The following is a 12,291-nucleotide window of genomic DNA, read 5'->3' as shown; positions in this document are numbered from 1 at the left end:
AGAAAGAGAATAAAGGTGACAAAGAGAAGGAGGAAGGGAGGAAGGAGAGAAAGAGAGAAGGAAAAGAAGAAGGAAAGAAATAAGAGAAAAAGAAGAAAGGAAGGAGAGAAGGAAACGGAAAAGAGAGGAAGGGAGACAGAAACACAGAGAAAGAAAAAAGGGAGAGAGAGATGAAAATGGACAACAAGACAAAGGAACAGAGAGAGGCAGGGAGGCAAAGGAGGAGGGAAAGGGAAGGAGACAGGAAGTATAGATCAGTTTGTTGGGGTGGGATGGGGAGAGGGACAAAGCTTGTCTGAGGGGCAGGGAGTGCTCAGATTTCATCTCTCTATCCTGTCATGGAGTTGGATGCCCAGGCATGTTGAGAGTAGGGGGCTGAGTGCAAAGAAAAGGGAAACCGACAAATTTGCCATGACGTGAGCTGCAAAATGAACACAATCAGAGTGACCAGTGGTCAGCCTGGGTGATGGAGGCGCCAGGGCCGACAGCCTGGGTGGGGGTCGCTAAGTACAGAGACCACGCGCCTCAAAGGCAATGAGGCTGCTTCTTGCTACACACCTCCCTTGCCCAACTGAAGTGATTTTTCTTCTTAATAAAGGCAATAATAAAAGCAACTGTGGCCTTTTGGGTATGTCGCTGGGAAAGTGGACGGGTCCCCAGAGTCATATAAACCCAGCCAAGAGAAGTCCCTGTGTTTGGAGTTCTCAGCATGTATCCAAGCGGCCAGAACTGTAGAGCTAAATTTTCCCTAAAGTCCAATTATTTCATATGTGGTCAAGGAAAGCGATGCTTGGAAAGGGGCTTGAGACAGTCTCACCAGTTCATGAGAGCATGGAGCAGCGGCTGTCAGGGAAGATAGACCAAGGGAGCTGAGACTGGCTTTCTTTGCCTCTACCTCTAGGTTTCAACTGTCAGCCTAACCTGTTTGCTTCTGGCTGTAAATGCCAAAGTGTCGTTGTGTAACATCATCTAATGAGACAATGATAATAATGATATAATAGGAATAATTCCAGATAATATTTGAATATGTGCCAGGGAACCTCTAAGTCCATTACAAGATCCCCTTTTTAAAATGCCATTTCATAAGGATACAATAGATATAAGACCTGTTCTTTACAGATGAAAAAATAAAGTCTAAGGAAGTTAAAGTACTTACTCAAGGTCTCTCACCCGGAAACCAGAGAAGTTGGCATGAAAACCAGCTCTGACTCCAGAACCTGGAACCTAAAGTTTCATACCATTTTTATAATGTACATACTGCTGGTTATGGCCCTTTTCTGTCTTCTTTCCCTTGATTCTTTCATTTCTTCTACAAACATTTCTGAAGTAGCAGCAATGTCCTGGGTACTGAGCTCAGTGGTTGGGATACAGGAGATGAAGTGTTCACACCATCCCTGCCTTCATGAACACAATAGCCTGAGGTTTAATTTATAGACTCAGCAGCCTGAGGTTTAATTTCATAGATGCAGCAGCCCGAGGTTTAATTTATGGACACAACCGCCTGAGGTTTAATTGCATGGACACAGGAGCCTGAGTTTTAATTTATGGACACAGCAGCCTGAGGTTTAATTGCATGGACACAGGAGCCTGAGGTTTAATTTCATAGATGCAGCAGCCTGAGGTTTAATTGCATGGACACAGGAGCCTGAGGTTTAATTTCATAGATGCAGCAGCCTGAGGTTTAATTGCATGGACACAGGAGCCTGAGGTTTAATTTCATGGACACAGCAGCCAGAGGTTTAATTTCATGGACACAGCAGCCTGAGGTTTAATTTCATGGACACAGGAGCCCTGAGGTTTAATTTCACAGACGCAGTAACTTGAAGTTTAATTTATGGACACAGCAGCCTGAGGTTTAATTTATGAACATGGGAGCCTGGGGTTTAATTTCAGGCAGATAGTTAACATCAAGGTAGTTCCAAGCACCAAATCTGCCTGACCCCTTGAGAGATCAGCTGTGTCAACTAAAGATCCTCCCCACGTCCTCAGCTCCTGGGAAACCTCAAGCTGTCCTCAACTCATGGAGGAGAAAGTCCACCAACAAGACCCGTGGAGTGAAATCCATTTCATCTCACCCTAGGCAGAGGCACGGCTTCTTTCAGCACTGCCTACCTGTCAGCACAGCCTAGCACTTAAAAACATGGGCTCTGGATTCAAAGAGAGTTCACATGCCAGCTCTTCCTCTCTATACCTGTGTGACCTGGAATAAGTTACTTAACCTCTCTGTGTCTGTTTCCTCTGTTAAAATGAGATGCAATAGTCTCTTATAGGCAATGTATGGAAATTATTGAGCTCAATCTACTTTAGCTCTTCTGTCTTCCTGAGCTTATATATTTATTCAACGAATATTGCATGAATAAATCCTGTCACAGAGGCCAAATTCACCTATACAATATTTATAATAAAGTTAGTTCATTTGAGCCAATCATGATTGACTGTCGAGGAGATAAAAACAATTAAAATAAAGAATGAGTGATGCTTTTTCAGCAATAGACACGGCTTGGAGAGGTGTTTTTAGATCTATATATTTTTTAACCGAAGGCATTTTGCTGATAGGAGGAATGCAGTCACGTGCTGTGGACATCAGAGATTTCTGGGAGCAGGGAGGTGGGGCCCTTGTTCCACAACATATCTCAGAAATGTCTTTGACGCTTCGGAAGGCAAGGGCCTGTTTCCCAGGGTCAGCAGTTAGGGAAAGAGGGTCTTAATCACTGCAGTGAGTCCCCAGCCACAGCCCTTCCTGCTTATGTGCAGATGCAGTTAATCCTCATTGCATTGATTATTCATGAAAGACCTGATGGAGCCATTTAGTTCTCTTTAAAGTTTTAGGCATTCTGTTTCCCATGATTGCAGGACCCTGGGGACCAGGTATCTGGCCATAGTGAAATCTCCCTTATCCTGGGGCTCACGGTGGGACAGGCCGAAGAAATGAGGGAGGTGCAGATGTTTCTGAGGCCACCGTGTGGTGTAGTGTCAAGAGCACTGAATCGGGAGTCTCTAGCTCTCCATATTTGAGTTCAAATTGGATCCTCTGACTAATTAACATTACAGCCTAGAAAATCACACTCAAACTCTTAATCTCAGAAATCAGCGGGTGTTTAGTCATGTGCCAAGCACTGCCCCAAGTTCATAAGTAATACCTAAGGCTGGCACTAATATCATCCGCACTGTACAGATGAAGAAACTGAGTCTGAGTGTGGTTAGGAAGATGGAATTGGGACTAAACCCAAGGAGTCTGACTTTAGAGCTCATACTCTGTTCTTTTCTCTGTCACATACTATTCAACAGGGAGCATTTTAGGAGGGTTAAATGAACAGCATTCGGTTTTTCTTAAGACAGAGTTTTGCTCTTGTTGCCCAGGCTGGAGTGCAATGGCACTATCTCGGCTCACTGCGATCTCCACCTCCGGGATTCAAGTGATTCTCCTGCCTCAGCCTCCCGAGTAGCTGGGATTACAGGTATACACCACCACACCCGGCTAATTATTGTATTTTTAGTAGAGATGGGGTTTCGCCATGTTGGCCAGGCTGGTTTCAAACTCCTGACCTCAGATGATCCACCTGCCTTGGCCTCCTAAAGTGCTGGGATTACAGGTGTCAGCCACCACGCCCAGCCATGAACAGTGTATTTGAAGAGCCTAGTACATAGTACTTGACTGACAAAAGTGCGTGTATGTCTTAATTCCCTTCCAGCTCTGAGATCCCATGCATTGCCTGCTAGTTGGGGCTTTGAAGGAAATGGACTCAGCATAGCTGGCCCATGGGATGATGGATGGAGTGATGCTGGGACAGCCACAGGGCCCATGAAAAGGGGACCTCATTTAATGAATATTACATACCAGAGGCAGCCAAAAAATCTGGGAAGAATATTCAGACTGTTGGATAGCATGAGAGAGAACCCCAAAGACTGCTTAATGGATTTAAATTTACAAGATCACTGGGAATGATATTTCCTCCCCCTGGGATTAACTCAGTTGACAGGGCTGTCCTTAGTTGAGCAAATAACTCTTCTAGAGTATAAGAAAAAAATGGCTTGTGACAGCTTTTTGATTCACAAGTATTTACTGCATTTACTATGTGGCAGGGACCAGACACAAAAAGAGTAAGAACCAGTTCCGTTTCCCAGTTTGAATGACACTGGGAAATGCCTCATGCATAATGAATAGAATTTAATCACTGAGTGCCTACCAAATTTAACTCCATCTGAAAGTTAAGCTCTGCTTTCCCTTTCAAGGTCTATGGTCCAGCCCAGGCTGTGGTGATCAGAGAAGCTTCTCTCGGCCTGCTTAGTGTTTTCCCCAAATGTCTTAGCTGGATGCCTGTCGAGAAAACTTCATCTGAGCCCGGTGGAGATCCAGGGATGCTTCTTCCAGCCCTTCCTGTGACTTGCAATTGGGGCAGACTAGAGAAGGATACAGCTGTCTTTAGGTTGTCTCTAAACTGTCCTTATGGTAGGGAAAGCGAAGACGACTTCACGGCAGAGGTGGATAATATGCTTAGAGGTGAAAGAATCTGGAAACTCATTTGCCTTCATGGAATCCCTTGGCTAAGATACTCTGTCTCTCCGTGTTTCTCTCCAACTCTTTATCTTGGAATAACTTTAGTTTTGCAGAGAAGTTGAAAAGACACTACAGAGATTTCCAAGATACCCTTTGCCCATACTTCCTTAATGCCAGCCTCACAGTGCTATGGTACACATCCAAACTACAGAAACAACACTGGTACCAAATGGTTAACTCCAGACTTTATTCTGATTCCATCCGTTTTTCCATTAATGGCCCTTTTCAGTCCAGGAAACCACATTTTGCATGTATTTGTCATGGCTCCTTTGTCTCTTCCCGTCTGTGATGGTTTCTCAGTCTTCCTATGGTTTTCATTACCATGACAGGGTTGGGGAGTGCTGGTCAGGTGTTTTATAGATTCCCCTCAATTTGGGCTTGTACTATGTTTTATCGTGATTCAATTGGGGTTATGGGTTTGGGGAAAGAATATCAGAATATCTCATCATCTCAGGGAGTGTGACACATACATGGAAGCAGTACCTTTTTTGCATCAAATATTTGTACAGGAGTAATTCAATAAACATTTATTCAGCCACTGATATGTGCCCAGTACTATGAATATAAAGAAACCTCTCCCTCCCCTCTGCTGTGTCTCTCCTCTGCCTCATCTTCTCTCCTTACCATTTATAGATTATATGTCAGTTATTCTGCTAAGCCCTTTGTTTCTCACTTAATCCTTACGTGAGGTAAATGTTACCATTTCCATTTTATAGAAACTAAGTTCTTTGCCTAGCGTCCCCCCGCACCCCTGCACCCACCCCCTGCCCGCCCCCCCATTAAATGACAGAGCTGAAGACTGTATTCAGTTTGCCTGGCTTCTTCTTACCAAACAACACAGCCTTCAGTAGATAACTCTGCCCATGAAATGTTGCTGGGAGGATGAACCATGTATTCTGTTCTCACAGTGTTAATAAAGAAATACCTAAGACTGGGTAACTTATAAAGAGTAAGGGGTTTGGCTAGGTGCAGTGGCTTACACCTGTAATCCCAGCACTTTGGGAGGCTGAGGCATGTGGATCACCTGAGGTCAGGAGTTAGAGAACAGCCTCGCCAACATGGTGAAATCCCGTCTCTACTAAAAATATAAAAATTAGCTGGGCATGGTGGCAGGCACCTGTAATCCCAGCTACTCGGGAGGCTGAGGCATGAGAATCCCTTGAACCCGGGAGGCGAAGGCTGCAGTGAGCTGAGATTGCACCATAGCACTCCAGCCTGAGTGACAGATTGACACTCTGTCTCAACAACAACAGCAACAAAGAATTAGAGGTTTAATGGACTCACAGTTCCACATGGCTGAGGAGGCCTCATAATCATGGTGGAAGGCAAAGGAGGAGCAAGTCATGTCTTACATGGTGGCAGGGAAGAGAGCTTGTTCAGGGGAACTCCCCTTTATAAAACCATCAGATCTTGTGAGACTTATTCAGTATCACAAGAACATAGGAAAGACTCGCCTCCATGATTCAATTACCTCCCACTGGGTCTCTCCCACAACACGTGGGAATTATGGGAGCCATAGGTCAAAATGAGATTTGGGTGGGGACACAGCCAAACCATATCAAACCATAAACAAATAAAAGGCTGTAAGGATTCTCCTATAGCTTTTATTAAAGGGCTAAGGCTACCCAGACAAGACAGGACAGCATGGCTTTCCAGAGGATCTGACATCTGAATTGGGAGAGAATACCATTTTGGAAAGAAAAAAACAGCATGTGAAAAGGCACGAAGTTCAGAGCTTCAAATTTTGCTTACTTTGATGCTATCAGATTACGTTAGGAGCGCACCATAAGATAAAGAGTGTTCTGAATAGAGTGAGGTCAGAGTGGCTGGAGGGGAGAGTGCTAATCTTGCCTTATCTTCCCTGAGACAGTTTCTGAAGACGCACAGAATAGAGGGGCATCTCATCTCCCTCGAGGGTCTGGCTGGGGGTGGTGGAGCAGTGACAGCATCGAATGGGGTCGGGAAGCCGGGGCACATGCTGGCACCTAGGTTCACTTCATCTTCTCTAACCATCAGCTTCCACTTCTGTAAAATGGGAACGATGCTTGCTCACTGCCTATAGTAATCTCTGCTCAGATGATGTGATGATAAAGGTAAGAGGACTCTGAAAACTACAAAGCATCAGATATCAGACACAAATGCAAATAACCTCACATGAACAGTAATGCCACTCTCCAGAAACTGAGTACACCCGCATCAAGAGGCTCAGAGTCACAGCAGCCTCATCAACAAGGCTCATTAAACGGGACTGGCAACAAAACTCCTGAGGTCCCAACATGAGTCTCATTCTGTTACTTATTCTGTTATTTTTCCTTTAAAGGATTGTGAGCCAATTTTCAACCACTTCCTAAAGATCTTAGTAAGAGCTTTGCCATTTGGGCCATCTGGTCATGCTATTGTCAGGCGAAAACAATGTCCTCAAAGATATGACAGAGCATGGAGGCAGTGGGCAATTCCAGTGAGAGTGTAGCCTGCTCTGGACTGAATTATGTTTCCATGCTGTATTCAAGTTTCTTTAAAACCATAGCTTAGTTGGATATTCCTCACATGCTGTCCGCAAATTCCCCATCCCAGCCTTTGATGAAACTCAGAAGTCTTGGTGCCATTAGGGCTACACACTTTACATAACCCTATTTAGGAAATTTTTGCCCCAGCTCTTACTAGTTTAATCTTCTTTGTCATCTTACTGACATCAAGTTAGGAAATGTGTACCTGGGCCAGTCTTTTGGATCTTGAAAACATCTATGCTGAGCCCTGGGAAGAGGATGAACAAATATTTGTTAAATGACGGACTGAAGAATCTGGGCTGGCTCTCCCAACATTTTGGGCTGTTGAATGGAAAGAGGTTTTGGAATCAGCCAAATTGGGGTAGGAATCCTAGTTCTGCAATTTGCTGCTTTTATTTTCTTCAGGCCTCTGCGGGCTGGCCATAATGAAAAGGGAGGGAGAGAGGCAGCCCCCAGGGAAACTGGTAGTATCAGTTTCCCGTACGTGGTAACAAATTAACACACACTTAGTGGCTCAAAACACAGATTTAGGATATTAAAGTGCTAGCGGTCTGAAGGGCAAAATGGGTTTCACTGGGCTAAAATGAAGGTCTTAGCAGGGTTGTGTTCCTTCTGAAAGCTCCAGAGGAGAGCCCATTTCCTGCCTCTTCCAGCATCTAGAGGCCACCTGCGTCCTTGGTTGACAGCCTCCTCCTCCATCAGACCCAGCAGTAGAGCTTCTCTCAATCTCTCTCTGATTCTTCAGAATCCCACTCCCACCTTTTTTATTTTTTGTTTTTTTTATTTTTTGAGATGGAGTTTTGCTCTTGTTATCCAGGCTGGAGTGCAATGGCATGATCTCGGCTCGCTGCAACTTCTGCCTCCTGGGTTCAAGTGATTCTCCTGCCTCAGCCTCCTGAGTAGCTGGGATTACAGGCATGCGCCACCACGCCCAGCTAATTTTGTATTTTTAGTGGAGATGGGGTTTCTTTATGTTGGTCAGGCTGGTCTCGAACTCCCGACCTCAGGTGATCCGCCCACCTCGGCCTCCCAAGGTGCTGGGATTAGAGGCGTGAGTCACAGCGCCCGGCCCCCACTCCTACCTTTAAGGACTCTTGTGATGACGCTGGGTTATCCTGAATAATGCAGGATAACTTCCCTATCCCAACGTCCTTACTTTAGTCATACCTGTAAAGTTCCTTTTGTTAGGTAAGGTAACATGCAGGTGCCAGGGGCTCACTGGTCTCTCCGTGGGGGAGTGTGACGGTGTGGGCTGTCTTCAGGACTCCTTAGATTTTGTAGGACAGTGCCCAACCCATCCCAGCTCAGTGGAGTGCTCACATATGTGGATCTGCACTTGGCCAAAAGTCTCTTCTCTAACGGTAACCTTGAGCTGCCACACACCGCCTATCAAATCTTGGTTGCGAGAAACGCTGTTCAGAGAGACCAGCCCACCTAGAGATGGGTCCAACTGAGCTTTTCAACTCTGTCTGAAGATTAAACCAGACCACATCCTTTTGGCCCCAGAATATATGCTCTCACTACATTTTGCTTTACTTTGTTGCTCTTAGATTACATTAGGAGTGCACCCTAAGAAAAAACTTCATGGAAATAGTTGCATTTACTATAACAGCTTTGTTGAGGATGTTTATTGCATTTCAGCATACATTTCTTATGAGAAACCACAGAGAAAGAAAGAGTCCTCTGGTCTCCAAAACCAGTGTTAGCTATGGTTACCCCTAGTAACTGCTTTATTTCAATCAAATGAACACTAGTTCACGTGGATGACCATTTCCCCCTATTTTCACTCACTATTAGAAAGCTAAGAGACGAAACTATTGTTCATCTTCAGCAAAGTTTTAGGACTACAGAGCCTGTGCTATGTGCGTTGACTTATTTTCCAGTCCTCATTATCCACTTGCCCCAGTTCCTTCACCTGTTTAATACTTTAGTTAGTATTGTTGGTAGCATCTGTAAGCCCAGAATAAAGCATGATAAAAACTTTATTTTCCAAGATTATTTTCTCTTTTGTAAGACGCACGCCCCTGATACATTCTTCTTTGCTCCAAGAACAAAACAAAAATAAAAACATGAAATGAAATATCATAGGTAACAATGTATAAACATGAATTCTCAGCAGAACTGAGTCCAGCATCATTGTAAAGACTGAAGCTTATGCTGATCGTATGAAAACAAGTCTCTAACGCTTTGTATGCTGAGCACACTAAGATCATAAATGCCAGCATTCTAAATGGCTCGCTTGCTGTTAGCAGATCCACTGGAACTGAAAGCCATTTCTTTTCTACGGGCTGCTTAGTTTTTATTATGTCTTTATTCATGGTCAAAAGACATCAGCAAATTTGCTAAAGTGATTGAAGATATTTTTCTTAAGGCATTCCTAAAGTTTCCTATCTTTGCCTTCATGGTTCTGGAGGTGAGCTTGTTTTCTTAGATAGAAACAACAGAAATGTGCTCCACACTATATAGCGTTTTGATAGTTATAGAATGCCAAGTTTTTCTTTTTTCAAATCAATGGTATGCTAGCAAAACCTCCAGTGAAATATCTCTGAGATACACCAAATCATAAGAGTTTATTTCTGAGTCCATCAAACCACACAATCAGTGACTCTGAGAACCAATCAAAGCCTCTAAGATAGAATATTAATCTCTATATCCACAGAGTCTAGAACATGCTATGTGTTTAATAAATATGTTTTGAACTAGTGGGTAGTAATTTCCACTCTCGGAAACACTAACGTTCCACCCAGACCCCAGTAGACCAATGACAGACATAGTGCTTGCCAGGAAGCGGGCATGCAGTATACAGTGAATGACTGGCACTGAGATACAGACAAACCACGGGAGAAACTTCTGCCATCCCTGAAATCCACAGCAGAAATTTTGATTTCCGCCATTCTCCCCCTTGGCAGAGACACACCTGACTGATGACATTGACATGTGCACCCACTTTCATGAATGTACTCAGGTTTATGTCTGATTTCTAGTGTGGTAGTACAAACTCTGCCCACCTTTCTCCCACTCAAGAAAATATGGTAGAATACAAATTAGTAAGAATGTCATTAATATGGGAACCATCTCCAGTCCACTGCAATTTATTGAAAAAACTAAATCACAGACAAAATGACCATTTTGTCATTTCAAATAATAGCAGTTGTAGATGACTTGTAAGACATCTTACAATGATTGACACAACCTTTCATCATGATACCAAGACTGTTGAGAATGCTTCTCAACAGGAACCATCTCTGAGAGCCACTGTTTCCTCACAGGTCATTTTGGCGACCTTCCAAAACTGCAGAGAAACCATCTCTCAGGCTTATCCTATCCCCAATGCAATCATCTATATGGGCTCTGTTGTCCATGTGAACTCCACCAGAACCACAGTGATGATTCCTACTAAAGGACATAGCTCACGTAAGACCTCAGGGGGGTGTCACTCCACTTCCACCATCATGACCTTAAAGAAGAGAAGTTACAAACAGCTGACTTACCACGCCACCACCAGCTGAGTGCACAAGCACAGACATCCCTTCCCGGAGGTTAGCAACTTCAAACAGCATCATGTAGGCTGTGACGAAGTTCATGGGGAATGCAGCAGCCTCGGAGAAGCTCATGTCATCCGGGATCTTGTAGACAAACTCCACTGGTGTGCAGACCACCTCTGCCCAGGCATTGTAATTGACAAATGCCATGACACGGTCCCCAATCTGGGCATGGGGAAATACAGAGTTAGTGGAGACTACCTCATGACAGAGGCTCAAGGAGAGAACAGAATTACTGGGAGCTGGCCGGGTGCTGTGGCTCATGCCTATAATCCCAGCACTTTGGGAGGCTGAGGCGGGTGAATCATTTGAGGTCAGGAGTTCAAGACCAGCCTGGCTGACATGGTGAAACCCCATCTCTACTAAAAATACAAAAATTCACCAGGTATGGTGGCGTGTGCCTGTAGTCCCAGCTACTCAGGAGGCTGAGGCAGGAGAACTGCTTGAACCCAGGCGGAGGTTGCAGTGACCTGAGATCACACCATTGCACTCCAGCCTGGGCAACAAAGCAAGACACTGTCTCCAAAAAAAGAAAAAAAAAAAAAAAAGTATTATTGGGAGCTATCCATGGTCCAAACACATTGTTTCTATTGACTCATACACTTAACTCTATCCAAATTTTTGAGTATCACAATCATTTTTTTTAAACGTCGACAAAACATAACTTTAAAAATAAATTTGCAGTGAAAAAGCTACTGTGTACATTTCACAATACAACTGATTTAATGAACCATTGAGAGCTCTATGTTTCTTGTCCACCCATCTTCAGCCACTACCCTCTCCTCTCCAGAACAAGCTAAGTTGGTTAGTTGAGAACCCATTCCTTGAAACTCTGAACATTATTTAGGTGGTAGCAAAAGTCCTGGGAAGTGTCAGTGCACATAAAGAAGGTAGCAAAACGATGCAGAGCCCTCCTTCATGCTTTTGAAACCACCTGTCACCTGGAAAACTTCTGTCCTTACTTTAGGACTTCTCAAAAATGTAGTCCCCACAGCCAAGCATGAAGAACTTACAGCCTGGTTGGAGAATGGATTCCTCCTCATGAGAGTTTTTATTTTTCTTTTCTTTTTTTTTTCTGAGATGGCTGGACTGCAGTGGTGCCATCTCAGCTCACTGCAACCTCCGCCTCCCAGGTACAAGCGATTGTCCTGTCTCAGCCTCCCAAGTAGCTCAGATTATAGGCATGCACCACAATGCCTGGCTCTTTTTCTTTTCTCGTATTTAGTAGAGACAGGGTTTCACCCATCTCTGGTTGTGAACTCCTGGCCTCAGTGATCCTCCCGCCTTGGCCTCCCAAAGTGCTGAGATTACAGGCATGAGCCACTGCATCCGGCCAAGTGGTTTTTCTATATGCACATTTGATCACTATAAAATCTATGATTTGCTAAACAATCATAATGTACTAGACTGTAATCTTCATTTTGTCAGTTATTTAATCTACGTGAAAGCTTAATAGGATATTATTCTTATTATAATATGAAGAAACTGAGGCTAAGAATGGTTGAGTATCTTGCCTAATGACATACAGAGTGAAGCCTGTCTAATTCCAAATATTTTTCCATGACATCACAATGAGCCATGTTTGCATATGAAGCCCCTTCTTGATCTTAGGTTCCAGGCACTGGAGATATAACTGTAAATGAGGTACAGCTCATGCTTTCAAATTATTCATACTCCCTGATAT

At 44.0% G+C, this 12,291-nt stretch overlaps 1 protein-coding gene across 2 annotated transcripts in view; it reads right to left on the bottom strand.

Moving 5' to 3' along the window:
• The window catches only part of VAT1L (vesicle amine transport 1 like), a 187,127-nt gene that overhangs the window by 139,399 nt on the left and 35,437 nt on the right, over nt 1-12,291 (bottom strand). For both annotated transcript variants that reach the window (XM_005592608.4, XM_074026752.1), the window contains exon 3: nt 10,557-10,772. In XM_005592608.4, the coding sequence (XP_005592665.1) occupies nt 10,557-10,772 (216 nt within the window). The remainder of the gene's footprint in view (nt 1-10,556; nt 10,773-12,291) is intronic.

The sequence above is a fragment of the Macaca fascicularis genome, chromosome 20 (genome assembly GCF_037993035.2).
Source record: "Macaca fascicularis isolate 582-1 chromosome 20, T2T-MFA8v1.1".
Lineage (NCBI taxonomy): Eukaryota > Metazoa > Chordata > Mammalia > Primates > Cercopithecidae > Macaca > Macaca fascicularis.
This window is presented reverse-complemented; position numbering and strand designations above follow the sequence as displayed.